The sequence below is a fragment of the Balaenoptera physalus genome (genome assembly GCF_965194825.1).
Source record: "Balaenoptera physalus genome assembly, chromosome: 15".
Lineage (NCBI taxonomy): Eukaryota > Metazoa > Chordata > Mammalia > Artiodactyla > Balaenopteridae > Balaenoptera > Balaenoptera physalus.
The window spans coordinates 76411300-76435162 of NC_138894.1; the positions used below are offsets into that span (position 1 = coordinate 76411300).

The 23863-nt window shown below is 43.8% G+C and overlaps 1 protein-coding gene across 5 annotated transcripts in view; it reads right to left on the reverse strand.

The window, feature by feature from the left end:
* SLC4A1AP (solute carrier family 4 member 1 adaptor protein) overlaps window positions 1-23863 on the reverse strand; it is an 88849-nt gene that overhangs the window by 43540 nt on the left and 21446 nt on the right. For 2 of the 5 annotated variants that reach the window (XM_082427936.1, XM_082427934.1), the window contains one exon: window positions 15410-23444. The exons of the other annotated variants lie outside the window; for them this stretch is intronic. In XM_082427936.1, the coding sequence (XP_082284062.1) occupies window positions 23395-23444 (50 nt within the window). In that variant the 3' untranslated portion in view covers window positions 15410-23394. Of the gene's footprint in view, window positions 1-15409; window positions 23445-23863 lie in introns of those variants that run through there. 5 annotated transcript variants of the gene reach the window in all.

The window sequence follows — 23863 nt, forward strand, 5'->3', positions numbered from 1 at the left end:
CAAGGGAAATATGACAAATAACATACAAGGGAACTCCCATAAGGTTAACAGAGCTGATTTCTCAGCAGAAACTCTACAAGCCAGAAGGGAGTGGCACGATATATTTAAAGTGATGAAAGGGAAGAAACTACAACCAAGATTACTCTGCCGGCAAGGATCTCACTCAGATTCGATAGAGAAATCAAAAGCTTTACAGACAAGCAAAAGCTAAGAGAATTCAGCACCACCAAACCAGCTCCACCACAAATGCTAAAGGAACTTCTCTAAGTGGGAAACACAGAGAAGAAAAAGACCTACAAAAACAAACCCAAAACAATTAAGAAAATGGTAATAGGAACATACATATCGATAATTACTTTAATTGTGAGGGATTAAATGCTCCAACCAAAAGACACAGGTTTTTTGGAGCTGTGGAGCTGAATGGATACAAAAACAAGAACCATATATATGCTGTCTACAAGAAACCCACTTCAGACCTGGGGACACATACAGACTGAAAGTGAGGGGATGGAAAAAGATATTCCATGCAGGTGGAAATCAAAAGAAAGCTGGAGTAGCAATACTCATATCTGATAAAATAGACTTTAAAATAAAGAATGTTACAAGAGACAAGGAAGGACACTACATAATGATCAAGGGATCAATCCAAGAAGAAGATATAACAACTATAAATATATATGCACCCAACAAAGGAGCACCTCAATGCATAAGGCAACTGCTAACAGCTATAAAAGAAGAAATTGACAGTAACACAATAATAGTGGGGGACTTCAACACCTCACTTACACCAAAGGACAGATCATTCAGACAGAAAATTAATAAGGAAACACAGGCTTTAAATGACACAACAGTCCAGATAGATTTAATTGATATTTATAGGACATTCCATCCAAAAACAGATTACACTTTCTTCTCAAGTGCACATGGAACACTCTCCAGGATAGATAACATCTTGGGTCACAAATCAAGCCTTGGTAAATTTAAGAAAATTGAAATCATATCAAGCATCTTTTCTGACTACAACACTATGAGATTAGAAATAAATTACAGGGAAAAAACGTAAAAACACAAACACATGGAGGCTAAACAGTACATTACTAAATAACCAAGAGATTACTGAGGAAATCAAAGAGGAAATCAAAAAATACCTAGAGACAAATGACAATGAAAACAAGATGATCCAAAACCTATCGGATGCAGCAAAAGCTGTTCCAAGAGGGGAGTTTATAGCAATACAATCCTACCTTAAGAAACAAGAAAAATCTCAAATAAGCAATCTAACCTTACACCTAAAGGAACTCGAGAAAGAAGAACAATCAAAACCCAAAGTTAGTAGAAGGAAAGAAATCATAAAGATCAGAGTAGAAATAAATGAAATAGAAACAAAGAAAACAATAGCAAAGATCAATAAAACTAAAAGCTGGTTCTTTAAGAAGATAAACAAAATTGATAAACCTTTAGCCAGACTCATCAAGAAAAAGAGGGAGAGGACTCAAATCAATAAAATTAGAAATGAAAAAGGAGAAGTTACAACGGACACCACAAAAATACAAAGCATCATAAGAGACTACTACAAGCAACTCTATGTCAATAAAATGGAAAACCTGGAAGAAACAGACAAATTCTTAGAAAGGTATAACCTTCCAAGACTGAACCAGGAAGAAATAGAAAATATGAACAGACCAATCACAAGTAATGAAATTGAAACTGTGATATTAAAAATCTTCCAACAAACAAAAGTCCAGGACCAGATGGCTTCACAGGTGAATTCTATCAAGCATTTAGAGAAGAGCTAACACCCATCCTTCTCAAACTCTTCCAAAAAATTGCTGACGAAGGAACACTCCCAAACTCATTCTATGAGGCCACCATCACCCTGATACCAAAACCAGACAAAGATACTACAAAAAAAAGAAAATTACAGACCAATATCACTGATGAATATAGATGCAAAAATCCTCAAAAAAATACTAGCAAACAGAATCCAACAACACATTAAAAGGATCAAACACCATGATCAAGTAGGATTTATCCCAGGGATGCAAGGAGTCTTCAATATACACAAATCAATCAATGTGATACACCATATTAACAAACTGAAGAATAAAAACCATATGATCATCTCAATAGATGCAGAAAAAGCTTTTGACAAAATTCAACACCCATTTATGATAAAAAAACTCTCCAGAAAGTGGGCAAAGAGGGAAACTACCTCAACATAATAAAGGCCATATATGACAAACCCACAGCAAACATCATTCTCAATGGTGAAAAACTGAAAGCATTTCCTCTAAGATCAGGAATAAGACAAGGATGCCCACTCTCGCCACTATTATTCAACATAGTTTTGGAAGTCCTAGCCACAGCAATCAGAGAAGAAAAAGAAATAAAAGGAATACAAATTGGAAAAGAAAGTAAAACTGTCACTGTTTGCAGATGACATGATACAGTACATAGAGAATCCTAAAGATGCCACCAGGAAACTACTAGAGCTAATCAATGAATTTAGTAAAGTTGCAGGATACAAAATTAATGCACAGAAATCTCTTGCATTCCTATACACTACCAACGATAGATCAGAAAGAGAAATTAAGGAAACAATCCCATTCACCACTTCAACAAAAAGAATAAAATACCTAGGAATAAACCCACCTAAGGAGGTAAAAGACCTGTACTCAGAAAACTATAAGACACTGATGAAAGAAATCAAAGATGACACAAACAGATGGAGAGATATACCATGTTCTTGGATTGGAAGAATCAATATTGTGAAAATGACTATTCTACCCAAAGCAAACTACAGATTCAATGCAATCCCTGTCAAATTACTACTGGCATTTTTTACAGAACTAGAACAAAAAAATCTTAAAATTTGTATGGAGACACAAAAGACCCTGAATAGCCAAAGCAGTCTTGAGGGAAAAAAACGGAGCTGGAGGAATCAGACGCCCTGACTTCAGACTATACTACAAAGCTACAGTAATCAAGACAATATGGTACTGGCACAAAAACAGAAATATAGATCAATGGAAAAGGATAGATAGCCCAGAGAAAAACCCATGCACCTATGGTCAACTAATCTATGACAAAGGAGGCAAGGATATACAATGGAGAAAAGACAGTCTCTTCAGTAAGTGGTGCTGGGAAAACTGGACAGCTACATGTAAAAGAATGAAATTAGAACACTCCCTAACACCATACACAAAAATAAACTCAAAATGGATTAGAGACGTAAATGTAAGACCAGACACTATAAAACTCTTAGAGGAAAACATAGGAAGAACACTCTTTGACATAAATCACAGCAAGATCTTTTTTGATACATCTCCTAGAGTAATGGAAATAAAAATAAACAAATGGGACCTAATGAAACTTAAAAGCTTTTGCACAGCAAAGGAAACTATAAACAAGATGAAAAGACAACCCTCAGAATGGGAGAAAATATTTGCAAATGAATCAACAGACAAAGGATTAATCTCCAAGATATACAAGCAGCTCATGTAGCTCAATATTAAAGAAAACAAACAACCCAATCAAAAAATGGGCAGAAAACCTAAATAGACATTTCCCCAGAGAAGACATATAGATGGCCAAGAGGCACATGAAAGCTGCTCAACATCACTAATTATTAGAGAAATGCAAATCAAAACTACAATAAGGTATCATCTCACACCAGTTAGAATGGGCAGCATCAGAAAATCTACAAACCATAAATGCTGGAGAGGGTGTGGAGAAAAGGGAACCCTCTTGCACTGTTGGTGGGAATGGAAATTGATACAAGCACTATGGAGGACAGTATGGAGGTTCCTTAAACACTAAAAATAGAATTACCATATGACCCAGCAATCCCACTACTGGGCATATACCCAGAGAAAACCATAATTCAAAAAGACACATGTGGGCTTCCCTGGTGGCGCAGTGGTTGAGAATCTGCCTGCCAATGCAGGGGACACGGGTTCGAGCCCTGGTCTGGGAGGATCCCACATGCCGCGGAGCAACTAGGCCCGTGAGCCACAATTGCTGAGCCTGCGCGTCTGGAGCCTGTGCTCCGCAACAAGAGAGGCCGCTACAGTGAGAAGCCCGCACACCGCGATGAAGAGTGGCCCCCACTTGCCGCAACTAGAGAAAGCCCTCGCACAGAAACGAAGACCCAACACAGCCACAAATGAATGAATGAATAAATAAATAAATAAATAAAAATTTTAAAAAAAAGTAGTCAACCTTTTAAAAAAAAAAAAAAAAAAAAGACACATGCACCCCAATGTTCACTGCAGCACTATTTAATAGCCAGGCCATGGAAGCAACCTAAATGCCCATCAACAGATGAATGGATAAAGAAGATGTGGTACATATATACAATGGAATATTACTCAGCCATAAAAAGGAATGAAATTGGGTCATTTGTAGAGACGTGGATGGACATTGAGACTGTCATACAGAGTGAAGTCAGTCAGAAAGAGAAGAACAAATATCGTATATTAACGCATATATGTGGAATCTAGAAAATGCTACAGATGAACCAGTTTGCAAGGCAGAAATAGAGACACAAATGTAGAGAACAAACGTATGGACACCAAGGGAGGAAAGCGGGGTGGGGAGGGAGTGGTGGTGGTGGGATGAATGGGGAGATTGGGATTGACGTATATGCACTAATATGTATAAAATAGATAACTAGGGCTTCCCTGGTGGTGCAGTGGTTAAGAATCCGCCTGCCAATGCAGGGGACACAGGTTTGAGCCCTCGTCCAGGAAGATCCCACATGCCGCAGAGCAACTAAGCCCGTGCGCCACAACTACTGAGCCTGCGCTCTACAGCCCATGAGCCACAACTACTGAAGCAAGCCCGTGTGCTGAGAGGCCATGCTCTGCAACAAGAGAAGCTACCACAACGAGAAGACTGTGCACCACAACGAAGAGTAGCTCCCGTTCCCTGCAACTAGAGAAAAAGCCCGCACGCAGCAACAAAGACCCAGCACAGCCAAAATAAATAAGTAAATAAATAAATTTATAAAAATAAAATAGATAACTAATAAGAACCTGCTGTAGGGCTTCCCTGGTGGCGCAGTGGTTAACAACCGGCCTGCCAATGCAGGGGACATGGGTTCGAGCCCTGGTCTGGGAAGATCCCACATGTCGCAGAGCAACTAAGGCCGTGCACCACAACTACTGAGCCTGCGCTCTAGAGTCCACAAGCCACAGCTACTGAGCCCATGTGCCGCAACTACAGAAGCCCACGCACCTAGAGCCCATGCTCCACAACAAGAGAAGCCACCACAATGAGAAGCCCATGCACTGCAACGAAGAGTAGCCCCCGCTCGCTGCAACTAGAGAAAGCCCACGTGCAGCAGCAAAGGCCCAACGCAACCAAAAAATAATAATAAATTAATAAATAAACTAAAAAAAAAAAAAACCTGCTGTATAAAAAAATAAATTTCAAAAAATTAATTAATTAAATAACTCGTCCATTTCAAAAAGTGACCAAAATGTAAATATTTATACCTTCTGACTCACCAATTCCCGTGTTAGAATTATGGAAATAATCTAGTGTGTACTGACACATGCAAAGTTGTCCACTGAAGAGTATGATAGTGGGATACCAGGTATCTTAAAATGGAGAGGCGTGCTAAAGTCTGTGCAGAGGGTTATTACGGGGAAAGACGTCAATATTTTACTTTATACACTTCTGTGTCGTCTTAATTCTTCCATGAGCATGTATTACTTTTATAATTAGCAAAATGACAAAGATATTTCCAAATCGGAGAATAAAAAACCTTGCAGAAACCAGCAAGTTTTCATTTGCAGTTAGTGCTGCTTCAATGCATCAGAACCCCTGCCCCTAAGCCTTACATGACCTCGAATTTTCTGTCAAATGGTAATGATACTACTAATGTCATAGGGTTATTGTGTCACTTAAATGAGATCATTCCTGTAAAATGTTTGGCACAAAGCCTTGCATTTAGTAAGTACTAATAAATGTTAACTACATAATTATTTCACTCTGACATTTGTTTTAGTCCCCTACCCACAATCTTAGCCACTATTTCTTACCACGAATCCACTAACTCCCAGCTTCCAGGGAACAAAGCTTGTGTGAAGCCACATTAGCCACATACCTTTCCTGAGAATTCTGTTTGACAAATCATAATCCATTAACCCCAGAGCGACACAAAGGCGTGATTCAGGAGGGAGCTAGTGGCACAGGTATGTGTGTGGGCAGTGCACCTGAGCACCAATGAATACCCCTTCCTTTCCAGATAGTGGCAAGGACCCACAGCATTTGAGACTGGCAAAAATGAGAGAGCTTGTTTTCAGCAACAGCTGGGGGAAAAACACACAGAGAAGTAAAAATAAGAATATCTGATTTTTTAAAAATTGAAATCTCCAAGCACCCATAAGTGCTTAGAATCTCAAATACCTTATGCTTATTTTCAGAAAAGAGAAAACAAAATAAAACAAAAATCACTCTTTAGAAAGAAAAGCTGAGTAGAAGCACACTAAGCTGGGGGCAATGGTGTGTGAAATGCAGTAGGACCTACAGTCAGGCAGCCCGGGCCCAAATCCTGGCCCTTCCCCTTGACTAGCTCTGTGAATATGGCCAAGTTAATTCATCTTTTTGTGTCTCAGTTTCATCATCTGTAAAATGGGGACAATAAAAGTTCCTACTTTATGGGGTTGTGAGAATTAAGTTAGTTAACATGCAGGTATAAGTGCTCTGTGAGTACTGGTCGTTACTATTTTTGTATGTGGCTGTTTGCTTTCAGCAGGTACGTGCTGGGCAACTCTCACAGCCAGTCAGGGAACCTTGCTGAGGGTCCCCCCTACAGACATAGCCTTGGAAGGAGGGCCAGCCCAGGTTTGCAGGCAAAGCTTTTGCTTCCTCTCAATCCCTCCTGAGGCAAGGGCCGGGGTGAAGGAACCGCTGCCTCCTGGTCTTTCTGCAGGCACCAGGTCCCGGCAGTCTCACAGAGGTGGGGATGGTGCCAGGGTCAGGGGTGGTGGAGGGGTTACTGCAGTCAGGCAGAGGCAGGCTGACCTTGAGGGCAGCTGCTCCTAGAATGACCTTTGATTACATCGCCTGGGAAGGCAGCAAGGGCCTCCAGGCAGCTTCCTATCTGGAGACCAAGGCCTTGCAGTCAGAGGCTTGGAGCAGAGGGGCAGGGCCTGATGGGAGGGGGCGGAAGTGGAGGTGACAACGCAGGAGGAGACTCTGGGGGAGGGAGAGGAATTGGGAAGGTAGGGGGCAGATGGCGAGGCAGAGGCTGTGGGGAAGGTGAGAGACCAAAAGTGGAAGAAGGAGGAGGAAGAGGAGAGGAGGCTTTGGGGGAGGAGTGGGGGGCGTGTGAAAAGGAATGGGGAGGGGGAGGTTAGGGGACGGTGGAGGAGGGGGAGGGGTGGGGGGACGACAGGGGCGGCAGGGCCCCTCCTCCCCTCAGAGTGTGGCTGTTTTCCGAGCACCCCTCCTTCCGCAGCAGAAATGCAGCCTCGGCCTTTCTGGCCTTTTCTGGCCCCGTTGCTCATCCACACGCCTCCGACGCACTTGTCAGGCAGCCACTGGGGAGGACGCGGCGGGAGCCTCAAATGCCACCTACTCCCCGGCCTCTCTCCCAGTTGATGCTTCTATTTTAGGCACCACATTATTTCCTGCTGTGATTTTTTCAGCCTTCTAATTCGGGCTCTGAGGTAAGCCGTGACATCCGCTCCGGCTCCCGCAGCCTCCCCCTCCCGCCCCCTGGAAGCTGCGCCTCGACCCTTGTCGGCTGCACTCCTGGGACTTCAGGGATTCACTCAGCCACGCCCACCCCAAAAAGAGTCTTTTAGGAGGAGGGACATTCCCCCTGTGCAGGGTGAAAGAGCCCAGCTAGAATATATTTCTAGGCAAGGATTTAGAAAAAAGACAGGGACTGGGTATAAATTATACCAGTTTGTCCCAGATCCACCAAGGGGACTGCTGATGCTTCCATAACAGTGGTTTTCAGTTTTGGGGGGAACAAGTCCCCTTTGAGAATCTCATGAAAGTTATGCACCCTCTCCCCAGAAAGTGTCTGCAGGCAACCCCCCACCCCTCCACCACAACACGCTTTGATTCTGCTTCTAATGTCAGGGTTGTGCATGAGACCAGAGGTGTCCCAAGACCCCAGGATAAAAGCTCCAGCTCAAAGGCCCTGAGTATCCATACATCGGTCTCCTCTCGACAGTCTCCTCCCAACCAGACTCACTACTCCCTTCTTATTTTCCCCTCCCCCAGGATAGGCCTCATTATATTTAATCAATGTGTCTGTATGTGCAAGGATTTCACCCCCAAATGGGCAAAGGGAGGTCAGATGGTAAAGTGCTTACTGGGGGTTGGGAACAAGCCCCTGGGTCTCCATTCTGATTCCTTACCTGGGCCTGCCTGACCCTGGCAGTGGAAAGGACACTGCACTTGGATTCGGGGAGACTTGGGTTCAGATTCAACTCTCAGTAGCTTTGGTACATTGACTTTCCTGAGCCTGCGTTTCACTCGCACAAAAGGAACTCTGATAATAAAGCTTCCCTCATAGGGCTAAACGAGGTGGTGCAAGCAGAGGCACCTTTTAAAGACCTTCTCGGTCAAGGGAAGGGGCTAGTTTACTTCTTTTGAATCTCTTAGACCTTGTCTGTTATCCCTAAGAGTGGGAAGCACCTAATAAAGTTTTGTGGTGGTTGTTTTTTAAATCCAAATAGGTAAAATGAGTCCCAAATAAGAAAGTGATGTGAGCTGAGATACCTCCAGAAAGATGAGTGAGAAGTCAAGAGCCCATCGCCAGACAAATACAGAGCAGCTGACACGGGAATCTGCCTTTGAAGTCTGGCAGATCTTGATTCAGAATCTCTGCCTTTTCCACAGGTGCTACAAGGGGACCCTCCATCCCTTCCTCTCCACTGACGCCTCCCCTCCCACCTCCAGATACACCTCCCTCCCACCCTCCATGCTCTCTCTAGGGTGCCCTCTGGTATGTCTTAGTTCTTTCTCCCAGCCCTGTGAGATGTCTCTAGAGTGCTGAGTGCATTCTCAGCATGATGCCCTAATGGTCCAGCTCAGGGGCCTTTTCTCAGTCCCCACTCCCTTGACTTTGGACGCACCTCCTGACACTGTAGAGGGCTCTTCTAAGCCTCTCCTGAGCTCCTACAGTGATACTCTATCCTGGTTCTCTTCCTGCCCCTCTGATTGATCTGTCTCTTTTGTTGCCTCCTCTCCCTCCTCTGTTATCTTTTTAAGGGTGGCTGTTACCCAGGGTTCATCACATTGCCCTTGGTTCCCTGTCCTCTGCCCTTTGGGAGGGAATCTCATCCATCCTGGTGGTTTCAACTATCTCCTCCAGGCTACCAGCTCTGACCTCTCTTTGAGTTCCACTCCCAATTTCAACTGCCCATTGGATGACGGTAAGCCCTGTTATCATCTCAAAATCATCATATCTAGAAATAAATTCTTCATTTTCCCCCACCCAGCTTTCCCTCCTGGCTTCCCTTCTCTGTTTGGGGCATGACATTCTCCTGGTCACCCAGGAATAAAGGCTCCATCAGCTTTGACTCTTCTTTTTCCCTCTCCTCCCACCTCTGTGCAGACACTAAATCTTGTCCATCCCCCCTTTGGGATGTCTCTCTGGCATCCATCTCTTCCTTCCCTTTCCCACCTCCATTCACCTAACCCTAGCTCTTAGCTCTGATGGCTGAAATAGCTTCCTGGCTGGTTTTTCTGCCCACAGTCTTGCCATTCTTTAGAATAAGTTAACTTCTGAGTCAGGACCCACCTCCACTATAACTTCCTTGACCATCTGAACTACTTTAGCACATCTTGCCTGCTCCATTCACTTTGTCAGTACATCTTATCTTGCCAAGTGCTCTCTCTCCTATTGCTGTTTAGCTTTTCACATTTTTCACCTAAATGAGAAGCTCTTGGAGCTCTTTCTAGCCCCTGATCTGAGCTTGCCCAGGACCAGCCAGTATCCCTGGTGCTGCACCCTGGCATGTAACACGAGTACTTCTGATTCCTCATTGTCGCCCCTGTTTTTCAGTCTGGCCACTTCAGCCCCCTTTTTAATTAACCAAGGAGTGCCCTCCACCAGAAAGCAGAGAACCCAAATTCTAATGCCTAGAGGGACCGGCAGATCATGAAGTAGGTGAGGCGGGCCAGGTGTGTGCCGACAGGGAGTGGTGCGATGTAGATCCCATGTCCCCAGTCCAGAGGGGTTACTGCTACTCAGTCCCCCTTCATTGCCATTGGGCCCAGTGTGGCCAGATTTCCCAGGTTTTCAAAACAAACACCAAATTTGCATTTTTACAGGAAACTTCCCAACTTTTAAAACACTGTGCAGGCTAAACAGAAAACACGCTACAAGCTAAATTCAGCCTGCAGGTAACCCTGGACATAAAGGTTTCTAGCCTTGTAATTATTCTTGATGTGGCAGAAAGCACTTTGGATGGGAGGTTCCTAGTTAATGATTATGTCAGTAATGAGCTGTGTGATCTTGGGTAAGTTACATCCCTCTCTGGGCGTCAGATTCCTCATCTGAACAATAAACAATCCTATTAAATGATCCCTAATGCCTTTTAACATGGTTATTCTCTGGTTCTGTGGCTTATACCAAATGGTAATTTTAGGATTTCCCTAAAGAGGGAAATCCTGTTTAATTGAATCGTCTGGTAAATGAGATTTACTCTAAATACACAATGAACATAGATAACCACATTTCAAAGAACTAGAATACAATAAGTCATTGGTTAACTGAAATTCTCCAGGGTTAACTGGAAAATCCCCTTTTAATCAAGCTTATTGTTGCAAGACTTTCTAAAATACCAGAGTTCAGTTTCCTGCCTTTCTAAGCACAGGAGATGCAGCAGTGCCGGGCAGGGGAGGGGAACTGGTGAGTCAATGTCTGGATGGCCCTGCCACCTGGGCTGAAGGGGCGGCAGCAGAGCCGCAGGAGGTCCTCTCAGGCCACTCTCAACCAGGGGGGCTGCTAGGGATCAAGGACCAGCTGGCTGGGGCCAGAAGATCACTGCACTGGGACCTCATCAGCCTCTTTGCAGGACTCATGCCCCAGGGCTTAACATCCACGCTGGGAGTGGGAATTACCTCACTCGTAAGCTGGGAATTCATTGAAAACTGGCACTGGCGGAGATGTGTGTTGAGGCTGAAGGTCATAAAACAACCCAGAGCTCCTTCCCTCTGAAAAGAGTAAGAGTTTGGAGCCCAACAGATCTTAGTCGGAATCTAGACTCTTCCACTTCCTAGATGTATGACTTTAGGCAAATGCCTCAAGCTTTCTGAGTCTTAGTTTCCTCATCTATAAATTGGAGATAACAATACTCTTTCAAAGAGTGGTTATGAGGACTAAATGAAATCATGTCTGCTAAATGGCTGGTGTAGTGTTAGGGATTTACTAAGTGCTAGATAAGAGGAAATTCTTCTTCCGTTAGGAAGTAACAGCTTTTATTGCTTAAAATCCAGTCTGATTTTCCAGTCTTTTTTCTTAATAGGGTTAGAAAGTCAATACCGGTCACCTTCCATGATAGACTTCCACTTTCCATGATAGACATTTGAGGAACTGTTTACAGAATCGGAAGTTGTCTCTCGTTCCCTCCTCTCTTCCATCCTACGCTATCATTCTGAAGTACAGACACCAGCCTTAAAATCAGAACCAAGATCTTGATTTTGCAACCATTATGCTAATCATTGATTCAGTCAAGCATCATCAATGGATGGTAAAGTTTGATGAAGGCAGAGTATTCACAGGCTTAAAGTATCTCCTCTTAAATTACTTATTAATTACAAAGGGAAAAAACAGTAACTTTACCATGGAGAAACCTGGCAGACACCTTCACCTCCATTGGTGAAGTTAACATCACCAGTCCTGGGACAAACAGACATCATGTTGGCTCCTGATATGATGCACTGAGATACACAGCATCACTTCTGTGAGATTCCTGCCAACAAATGCCTAACTTTAATCTGATCACGAACAAACATCAGACTAACCCAAGCTGAGGGACAGTTTACAAAATGACTCGCCTAGATTCTTGAGAAATATCAGCGCCATGAAAGAGGAAGAAAAGCTGAGGAACTGTTTTACATTAAAAACTAAAGAGATATAACAATTAAAAGGAATTAAAATTAAAAAGAATGTATGCTCTGGATTGGATCCTGGACTAGAAAAAATATCATTATAAAGAACATTATTGGAATAATTAGGTAAGTTTTAATATGGATTGTACATTAAATAATAGTATTATATAGATTTTAAATTCCCTGATTTCGATTTTATGGAAAAGAACATCCTTGTTCTTGAGAAATTCACACTGAAGTATTTAAGGACAAAGAGGTATAATGTCTGCAACTTACTCTAAAATAGTCGAAAAAAAGAAAAGTATAAACATGTAAAAACACGTACAAGGAGAAAGAATATTTAGACAAATGCAGCAAAATGTTCACATCTGGTGAACTTGAGTGAAGAGTACAGAGGAATTCTTTGTACTAGTCTTGCAACCTTTCGGTAAGCTGAAATTATTTCAAAAGAAAAAGGAAAAAAAGAAGGAAAGGTCTGAGCCAGGGGTTCGTTACAGCCGGGCACAAAGCCTCACATCATTTGGCCTGCAGCACGGTGAGGTAGAGCCCTGACTTGGAGACGAGGTTCAAGCCCAGCCCCGCCAACTGCAAGATACTTAACATCTCTGGATGTCTGTCTCTTCACTCCAAACTGTAGAGAATAATAGTAATGCCTCTCCCTTAGGGTTGTCAAGAGGACTAAATTAGGGAGTCGATGTAAAACAATCCGGCACATGCCAAAATATTATTCATGTATTCTACAAGTATATGCTGCTAAGTGTCCAGAAGTGAAAAATACGAACAGAATTCTTGCCCTCAGGTAGCTTATACTCAAGTCAAAAAGGTGGAAAATAAATGACTAAATGAAGGGCAGACGTGTAATTACAAACTGCCATAAATTCTACGAGGGTGACGGAGTGTGGCCGGAGAGATGGGGAGAGATGGGGAAGCCTACCACTTACAGGGTGGTCAGAGGAAATGCCATTTAAGTGGAGCCTGCGGAAGGAGGAAGAGGGAAGGGTTGGCAGTCTAGCTGGTGGGAACAGCAGGAGCAAAGGCCCTGAGGTGGGTGAGAACTTGGTATATACGAGAAATGTGACCCTCTCTCCTCAGCTAGAGCATTTATAACTCCTGTATGTTCTGTGAGGGAAGGGGCAGCATAGCACCGAGCACAGATTGGACACTCAGTGTTTGATGAGTGAATAAGCGAATGGGTGTTCTTTGGTTTCAATATTTGCCATGAGGAGATCTCCTCTCTCTCTGCCCTTAGTTGCACTATGTAGTGAAAAGAAAGGAGGCTTCTTCTGAACTGGCAGCTCTGGAGTTTTCCTCTCTGTGGGCAACTTGCTTAGATCACAGAGCCGGGAGGGACCCCAAAAGTTCCACGCTCCCACCTCTCATGGTAGAGGGAAGAAGCCAAGACCCAGGCTTGGGACAGACTTGCCAGAACCCATGGATCTGGTTGGGCGCCCACGTCTGGTGCTTTCCCAGCCCCGCAGCCTGCCTTGTTTATTTGTTCAACAGGTTTGTTCAACCATGGCACAGCCTGATCTGACTCTGGAACGTTTAAGAGACGAGCCAAAAAAAATCACAGAAAAATGGTTCGCTCTTGGAGCTAAGGGGTGGGGCAGCCAAGGTGGGAGCCAGGGTTCTGGCCAGCTCTGGGGCAGAGTTTTGGCTTGTCCTCTGCTGTCTTTTTCCCTCCTGCCCTTGAGAACCAAAGGGACTCCAGTGGGATTGCCTGTCTCTCTGTCCTGTTTCTCCAGGACCGTGATGTGGCCAGCCTAGAACTTTCAACTGTAAGATCCCTGGTTCTCATCTCCACCCTCATTAGCTGCATCCCAAACCCCAGCTTCCACCCACCAAGTTCAAGCCACAGCCTGATCCACTTGACCAGCCCTGGGATGGAGGTGTTGGGCCCAGCACCTGGATCGTTCTGCCCCCCTCTGCCTGCATCGACCTCTTTCTCCCTGCTTGTGAGCTCTTGCTTATCCTTCAAAACCCAGCTGTTATGTAAAACCTTGAACTGACTCCCCCGGGTAGTCTGCCAGCTACTTTTTAAATTTTAAAAAGCCCAACCAGGATAAACAGGATAGCTAAAATGCTGGATTTCTTTGCTTTTGTGTAACTAGATACTAATTCAGTGTCATAATGTTATTATCGCGTGTTGATCAGAAGCACTTATTTGCAGTTACATAAATGTTTGATTACAAAAAAAACTTGAAATGAACACCTTAAAAATGCAATCTGTGGGACTTCCCTGGCGGTCCGGTGGCTAATACTCTGCGCTTCCACTGCAGGGGGCATGGGTTCTATCTCTGGTCAGGGAACAAAGATCCCACATGCCGCTCGGCGCCCGCCCCCCACCCAAAAAAAAAGAAGGTAAAAAAATGCAATTTGTGTGGCTGACAAAATAACTTATTTAAATATTAATTAAGGCCAGGTGGTAGAGGGGATGAAGTAAGGAGGACAAAAGGAATCCTGGTGGTAAAAAGGTGACTCTAAGGTCCTCTGCAGCCTTTTGATACACATGGCTGCCTCATTTCCCCAAAGGCTTGGTACACAGTAGGTGCTCAGAAAGTATTCATTGAATACCGTATGTGAAAGTGTAGGAGTATGCAAGGATGATGACTAGAGTCACTGAAGCCTCTGTCAACCCTAGTGGCTGTCCCTTGGGGACCAGACTAATCACCAAAGCAGGAGCTGTCCTAGCCTCAGGCCCTTTTCCCCTAACTGCCAATCCTTAGTGTTCACCCAAGTAGCACTGCGATTAGTCAGAACCCGGGGAGGAGGCTGTGTATTCTGGAGCCCCGCCAGGAAGCAGGGGCAACAGCCTGGATTCTGACGCCCATTGCAGCCCCCTCTGCCCCTTTGCTCCAGGCAGCTCCCCAAGAAGCTTGAGTCTGACCAGTTGTGGGAGGCGCTGCTCTCCTTCACTTCCAAGATTAGCTCAGACCTTAAAAATCACAGCCTGGCGCCTGCTCTTCTCATGACGAGGAAAACAGGAGATGTCAGAAGGCTCCTTAGGTATCGGGAAGAGAACAGCTCCTTCTGTTCCCTCCCTTCCTCGTATGAGGTCATTGAATCAGGATGACAGAGCAAACAGTGACATGTTGGGACTTGTTCCTGGACTGATTCCAGGGTTTCTCAAGCCCCTCCCTCCTCCTCCTCCTCCTCAGAATGGCAGACCCAGGTGTGGACGACAAACAGAACTGGCCTCAGTCCTTGGGATCTGGGAGATGGACACTAGTTGGGAGACACCCTCCGTGGTGGAAAAGAGGAGGTCCTGGATAGACCTTGGTGGAACTGGGAATCGTGATATTGGCACCACCGGACACTTGCACAGTTTTCCAGGCTTCAGTGTACTTTCCTTTATTCTCATTTGAGTTAAGGAGGACAAGAATTCTTTTCTGACTTTACAGATGAGAACACTGAGACTTGTTTAAGGTCAGCAACTTAATCAGGGTAACATGGCTTAAGGGTCACAGAGCCAGACATGAAAGAGTTTTGTGACTCGAGTTACAATCATCTTCCCACCTCACCACAGTCCCTTGAACTTCACTCATTGGTATACCTGTCTCATGCTTTGTACCTTGTTGCATCCCACCATACTGTTACTTACTTAATGTTCTTCTTTAAATAAACTCACTTTAAAAACTGACCTCATTCTATGCAACAATATGTATGTGTGTGTGCATGTGTATAAATAATAATGTATTTATATGCATAACTGCTAAAATTAAACATTTTCATCCTCCTCCCCTGAAGTCAACTCTCATAATGCCAGGGATGCTACTGCACACTTTCAGAAACTGTCCAACTGTCCTCCGCCCTCCCTGCATTACTAATGATGGATTGTCACAGGCTGGCAGCCAAGTGGCTGCCCTTGTTGAAATGCTCAGCCAGTGGGATCACTCAGGGCCACCACTGTCGTTGTTAGCGCTGTGCCTCCAAATCACAGAATTACTGAATCAGGGGGGTAAGAGAGAGATCATGGAATCCAGCTCCTAGCGGGGAGAGCCTTATACAACACACCCACTCACAGTCCTAAAGGTTAAGGGAGCACCGTTCAGAGACAAAAAGAGGAATGAGATGTAGTCTTTGCTCTTGAAACTCACAAACCTTACAAACATAAACAACTGAAAACTAGAAGGAATAAGCAAAGGATCTGGAATTATGGTTCCACCATGAACTTGGCATGCCTTTGAACAAGTCACTTCATTTTCTGAGCCTCAGTTTCCTTAAACAGAGGTGATAACATCTCCTCTTTTTACATTTTAAGACAGATAGGAGGGCTTCCCTGGTGGCTCAGTGGTTGAGAATCTGCCTGCTAATGCAGGGGACACGGGTTCGAGCCCTGGTCTGGGAAGATCCCACATGCCGCGGAGCAACTAGGCCCGTGAGCCACAGCTACTAAGCCTGCACATCTGGAGCTTGTGCTCCGCAACAAGATAGGCCGCGACAGTGAGAGGCCCGCGCACCGCGATGAAGAGTGGCCCCCGCTCACCACAACTAGAGTAAGCCCTCGCACAGAAACGAAGACCCAACACAGCCTAAATAAATAAATAAATAAATAGCGTTCCCTTAAAAAAAAAAAAAGTCCACTTGTGTTGCTTTTAAAAAAAATTAAAATTAAAAAAAAAAAAGACAGGAGATTCAGATTTTTGAAATGAGTGTGATCTATCAAAATATCAAGTTGTACACCTTAATTATATACAATTTTTGTCAATTATTCCTCAATAAAGACAGCGGGGCGGGGGGGGGGGTGGTGTGAAAAAATGCTCTGTAATACAGCGTGTAAATAATAAACAGGCAATGCCTAAACTCCTCCATAGAATATGTGCATTATGACTGGAGAATGACTTTCTCCGGGTGAAACTAAGCACCAGAAACAACAGGCTGCGAAGAGATTTAGGGAACACTGTTTGGACCTTGTCAGTGTCCCTAATTTGCTGCTTTCAGGTCTTGGACCTGGGAAGACATTGGTGACCTGAACCAGCTTGCTGCCCTGAGGTCTTTCAGAACCCTGATTCTGAAAGAGTTCAGGATGTGCTTCTTACTCTTTCTTCTGCTTTGAAACATTTGTCTTCTGGCTTTCAGCTCCAAGTGCAAGTTGCTGTACGGTGATGGGTCTTTACTGCCCTCTTGTGATCACTCCCTGTCATAGTTGCATTGACTTTTGAAGGGGTGTGCGTGACAGCCTGAGGAAACCAGAGCCAACCCTCAAGATCAAGATTTTCCAGGGCCAGCAGAGGGCTTAAAGCCCAAATTAAAGCCAGCTGCTGTAATCCGGAGCTCCTTGACGGGAAGGGGTAGTTCCGCCTGATTTTGCCCCAAATAGTTCAGGAATCCAGGCCTGTGCCTGCATTAACCCTGCTAAGATGGTTAGTGCTTAGATTGTCCAGCTTGTCTGGAACAAGTTCTGGAAATGAAGGCAGCTCTAAGGTCCCTTCTCTGCCTGGAAAACCCAAGGGCAGGAAGGGCCAGGACTAGAACTTGCCCTGCAACCCTCACACCTATAAAGCAACAGTTAACTGAGCACGTATTTTGTGAACTGGTAGGTGCCATGAGGTGCAGGTGGGGTCCAAAATAAGATAGTTGCCATGCCCAACTCAGAAAGTTTACAAACATAAATGACCCAAGCACACATATGATTAGCAGATGTCAGGTCATCCGAGCAAGGGGTATCACAGAAGTAGAAATAAAGTGCTGTAGGGCTGATGGGAAAAGGGAGATTAGTGACAACCAGGGGGATCAGGATTTCCTGAAGATAGTGAGACTCAAGCTGAACTTTTAAAAAATGAGTAGGACCTTACCTAGTAGACATGAGCAAGGCAGAGCACAATGATGCTAATAACTACATTTTCGGGAGCTGATTACGTGTCAAGCATGGCTAAAGTTTTTATAGATAGCTCAGTTACTTAATCTCCACAACAGTACTATGAGGTAGCTATTATTTTCTCCATTTAATAGACAAGGAAACCGAGGCTCAAGGCCATGTACGGCAAGGTGTGATGGAAAATATATGAAGAAGTAAAAGCGAAAGTTGTGTTTGGGGCAAATAACCTATTATTACTAGAGTATGGGGTATACTTGGTGGGTAGCAGAAAGGGACAAGAGCATATGGGGATGAGTTATGATGATCAAAAAGTACAGGAACCCTATGATATGGGATTTTAAAGCCTCAAATGAATTTGGACCTCACCCTTTGGATAATGGAGAATGTTTTGAGGTTTCAGAGCCAAGGATTCTGCTCAGTGATGTACTTTAGGATAACTCAGATGTGTGGAGGAGAGCTTGATGAGGCAGAGACAAAAGGGAGGGAGATGTGCGAGGAGTCAAGAGGCGAGGGGAGCTTAGGTCAGGGCAGTGGGCAATGCAGAGGAATGAACCCTAAAACCTCTACACGGAGAAATTGTTGAGATTGACTTTGGGTACTTCGATTTTTAAGAAGTGGTTTAAAAAAAAAAAAAAAGGATGCACTTTAAATGGCTGAGCAAAACAAAGTTACAGTGTTTGGCTTCAAAGACCTCGAGAGATTTAAGTTATGCTTCATGTTATACAACCCTCAACTACAAACATTTACACACAATGGTTATAGAATCCTCTTCCAGTAAAGGTCTTATGTAGCCTGCAGAAATGCTTCCTCAAGAGCGATAAGATACACATTGATTTATAAGATGTTCTTTCACGGGTTAGGTGGCAAGAAAAGTTGTCCTCTATAGGAGATAAACAGACTTTTACTTTTAAGGATAAAAGAAGACTCTAAATGCTACACTTAAAATTCCATATGAAATTGGCAATTAGTATGGTCAGAACCAAGAATGTGGACTAAGTTCAGATAGAGAGTTATTATTAAATCTATAAAAATTTCACACTACGTACTTCTCACACTTTCCAAATGAAATAGAAATCTGTTCAAAGTCATATCATCAATTTTATTGATACTTCATTAAAATGTGTTACAAATAAATTCTATGAAGACTTGAAATTAAAAAAAAAAAAAGATTGATTTGGAGGATGAAGAAGGTGGAGCTACATTCAGTGGGAACCACTGTCCCCTCACATGCTGAGCCCTCAAACCTGTCATCAGTGCCAGGTCCTCTTGGGGGGAGAAAGACTTCTGGTCTCCCGTGGAATAGAGGTCTCAGTCCCACCCTGGACTGTCGTAGTGCCAAACCTCTAAAACCAAAGCAGGGCACAGTCCTCTCAGATTGCTGAGAAGAAATCTTGAAAATGGTTCTCAATGCCCACATCAAATGAGGAATCTCATGATCAAAGAGCAGCCTGTCACAAGAAGACATGATACCAGTTTGATGCCATGACCCACCCTCCACAAAGGCCAAGGAGAGTTTTACGTCATTTCCCAGCAGTTTGTCAAACCTGGTTTGGTCCAAACAGGGATGGACCAAACCTTGTATGGGAACTCAGCCGCGCCAGGGGTTTGCATTCCTGCTTTTGATTGCCACAGGGCTGGCAGGCTTCCTTCCCTCTGGCTCCCACTCTCAGGAAGCCGTCCACAGCTGCTGGTCACTTGTCACACCCTACCTGGGAGGTGGCAGCATTTCAATGGTAAAGCAACAGATCCCCAGGCTGTGGCTAACGACTTCAAAGTTTGATAGGAATTGTGTCATTATTTCCCAAAGAGTTAACTCCATCCAGTTACAGTGAAGTAGTAATGGGTAAAGGCTTGTAATGGGCTATAAGGAAATAATGGGACTTTATACTTCCTATGCTAGATTGGGACAATTCCAGGGAAAATATTTATAGCAGGCACTCAACAAACATTTACTGCATATACCAGGCACTATGCAAAATCCTTAGAAATGTCCTAAAGCAGACAAAGAGATTTGTTTTAAAGTTACACTCACACCCCTGACCTTTCTTTCCAGAATGCTGTTCACTGTACCACTTACTTTACTTTTTCCCCAAATAAATGAGTACCCATAGCCAAGAAAAGCTGTTCCCAATACCAAAGATATGGAGACCAGTTGTCCAAGACTGGGGTCTGCCTGCGAAATTCGTGCCTGCCACCTGGTCTTCAAAATCACCTGAATCTTAGGCTCATCTGGTAGAAGACTGAAACTGTTCTCTAGCCCTCTCTTGAGATCCAGACCTCTATATTCAACTGCTTTCTGGACACCTTTACTTAGATGTCTTAACGGGACATCAAGTTCAACTTGCCCAAATGGAATTCACGATCTCCTCCACCTCCACCTGGTCCTCCTCCAGCGTCCCCTCATCTCAGCAAATGACGCCATCCACCATTCAGATGTATAAGCCAGTGATCTAGGAATTACCCTCCAGCCTCCTTCCCCTTTCATTCCCAGACAATCCATCACTCAGTCTCAACCATTCTACTTGTTAAAATATTGCAGGGACCCCTATCTTTGTATCTCGATCTCCACTTAGTTCAAGCTGCCATCATCTTTCACCTGGATCTCTGCAGCAGACTTCTGACTAGTCTTCCTGCATCCTCTTGCCCTCTTCCATCCTTCCTCCAACCTGTAGCTTAAGTGTTCTTTTAAAGACCCAAATCTGACCATTTCACTATCACTAACATTCCAGTGGCTTCCTGTTGCTCTTTAAATTCAGAGGCAGATATGATACAGAATTCCTGAGGAGGCCAGGAGAGACCAGGGACACCCTGCTTACAGATAACCTGTTGCGTTCTTGCTGTAACAATATTTTTTGTAATGACTAATAACCTTGCTTTCGTTTCTGTGAAAAGGAGACTAGATCACTTTGATTTCTGGTAACCAAAAAACTGCAACCCATACAGTTCAGGAGGGGGTAATTAGCCTTCTGAACAGAAACTTTTCAAATATCCTAAAGACACTGTAACGAACATCTTGAGTCAGATGAGACCCCAAAGATGAATTAGCCTAGAGCTGACAGTGGGCCAAACCTGGTCTGCCACCTGTTTTTGTTTTTAAAATATTTATTTATTTATTTGACTGTGCTGGGTCTTAGTTGTGGCGTGCGGGATTTTTAGTTGCGGCATGTGGGATCTAGTTCCCTGACCAGGGATGGAACCCGGGCCCCCTGCATTGGGAGCATGGAGTCTTAGCCACTGGACCACCAGGGAAGTCCTGCCACCTCTTTTTATAAGTAAATATTTATTGGAACACAGTCACACTCATTCACTTGTATACTGCCTATGCCATTTGCACTCCAATGGCAGAGCTGAGTAGTTGCGACAGATTATATGGCTTGCAAAGCCTCAAATACCTGGTCATTAATAAAAATGGTTTGCTGACTCTGCTCTAGAGGTTCTCCATTACGGGTTGCACATTAAAATCACCTGGAGTGCTTTTAGAAGGGATCAACTCAGAGATTCTGATTAAATTGATCTGACATGGAATCTAAGTATTGGAATCAAAAACTTCAAAAATTTCCCTAGGTAATTCTAATATGCAGCTACAGTGGAGAATCACTGATATAATCCAGACTCCTCTCACAGGTAAGTCGGCCCAGATGTCAGGATATGTCTCCTTTTTGTAATGAATAACAGCTACTAATATCTACAAATCCCTGTAAAGCACATCCATCTACATGGTCTCATTTGATCCTAGAACAAATCCGAGGTCCAAAGAGCAAAAAGCATTACTGTCCCTGCTTCACACACGACAGAATTCAGGCTCAGGGAAAAGTCATGTCCCCAAAGTCTCCTATTTAGTAAAGAGAAGCTAACACTCACGTGCAGGTCTTTTGAAACAAGTCCACTGACCACTGATATTAATTGTGCAAGTTACACATTTATATTTTATTTTGGCCAATGGAGTCCTACTTGCTTTCATGCTCTCAAGACATAGGACTATACCTACCCTTCCCAGAACACTTAGATATCTGCCTTCCTAAAGCAGACGATGCTCTGTGGAGTCCCTAGGATTCCTCAAGGTCACTGTGAGGGTAGAGTGAGGAGGAGAGGATTGTATGCATGCAGGTATGTGTGTGTACATCCAATCCCCATCCATCCCCACCTCAATTCAACCAGAGCAGGCATATTTTTTACCTGTTCAAGTATTAGGGTTCCACATACAATTCTGTTTGAATCAGGAGTTTCACCTTTGAAGACCACTGATCTGGCTCAGACCTTAGTCCGTGGTTTCGATCCAAGGTGGCACAGACACTCTGCCCCCGAATTCCTGTCACTTCTTACATCATCAACAAGTTCTTCTCTGTTGGTCTAAATGAAGTCCAAAATAGTTTCTCATAACGCCAATATTGGTATTGTTTTTTGAGGAATCAGACTTATTTTTAGTAGAACAGACATCTGTTAGGGTAACTGAAGCTTCTTGTTACTGCTTCCTGCCCACCTCACGCATCCCATATAGTCCACATTGGGAAAGCATCATCCTCACCCACTCCCTTTCGCTGGGCCACAGCCGTTCTCCTGCCTGCTCACTCTGTGTGCCTCCAGCATAATCCACTGGTGCTCCACCTTGCTTCCACTCTTAGGCTTTCCTTTCCTGTGCAAGTGAGGCACTGATGATGGGAAGTGGGGGGCGGAGTGGGAATAAGACATATTCTTGCATTTCTTCATGTTTCCAGACAGGAAGGAACTATTATTCCCCTCTCTACAGAGGTGAGAAACCCTACAGTGGGCAGAACACATCCAGCTTTTCAGTCTGTGACCTTATTTGCACCTTTCCACAAGAGGAGGAGTGACTAACCTGACTGGTCAGAGTCCAGGATATTCAAAGGGCTGAGTTTTTATCAGCATCAGTGCCTGCGTGCACGAGGTGTGCTGTGGTCCTGAACTGTGTCCTCATAAGTCAGGGTCTGTTCTCAAACCTGGCAGGAGGATTACAGTGAGAGGGAGTGTAGGAAGCCCCCACTGTGTAGATATATTTTTAGTTCCAAGAATGACAGAGACACTCAGGGTTACACCCTGGCATGACCTCATATTTCAACACTTATTTGAGGAGGCAATTACCAGTGAATCCTAACGCCTAACTGCCAGAAGCACCCTATTGCTCAGTAAAAGCATAGTCCCTAAAGCTTAAGACAGACACTGTAGCCTTAAATAAACATGAGACATCTTCACCTTCTTATTTTAACAGAGTCATGTCTCTCACTTTACTAATTCTCAAAATATACGGTTCCTTTTTACATACATACACAAACACTTTTAAACATAAATACCAAATTCAAGAGAATCAGAAGGGTAGATAAATTCAGGAAGCCAAGAGCACAGAAGAAAAGGCCAGTCACCAGATTTTACAAACGATCATCTGAACTCCTTCTCTGGACATTCAGCTTGACATATGATCCTAAATACCCCATGTCACATGGTCCACAAGGTCTTCCTTTAGGACTGGGAAGCAATCAATAGCCATACTTATCATTAAGATGGGTCCTGCCATCTCCACTTTGGCCTAGGTCAGAGTAAAAAGCAGACAAGAAGCAAGCATTTTAGTACCTAAATTTCTATTAATTATTAGCATATTAGAAACCCCATCCACAGAAAAAGCAACCTGTGATAAGCATGTGGGAAAACAAGCATCTCATATATTGCCTTAAGGGTGTAGTAGGAACATAAGCTAGCATAATCCCTATAGAATGCAATTTATAGTCTCTTAAAAATGTTTGTAGCCTCTGATCCAGCATGTTGACGTTGAAGAATTTTTTTCTACAAGTACACCTCGACACTTGCAAAATTACACATATTAGAGGTTACTTATTGCAGACTTGTTTGTAATGGCAAAAGACAGGAAACACAGCAAATATTCACTGAGGAAACTGGTTAAATAAATAAAGGTATATCCATACTATAAAAAAGAACTATGCTACCATT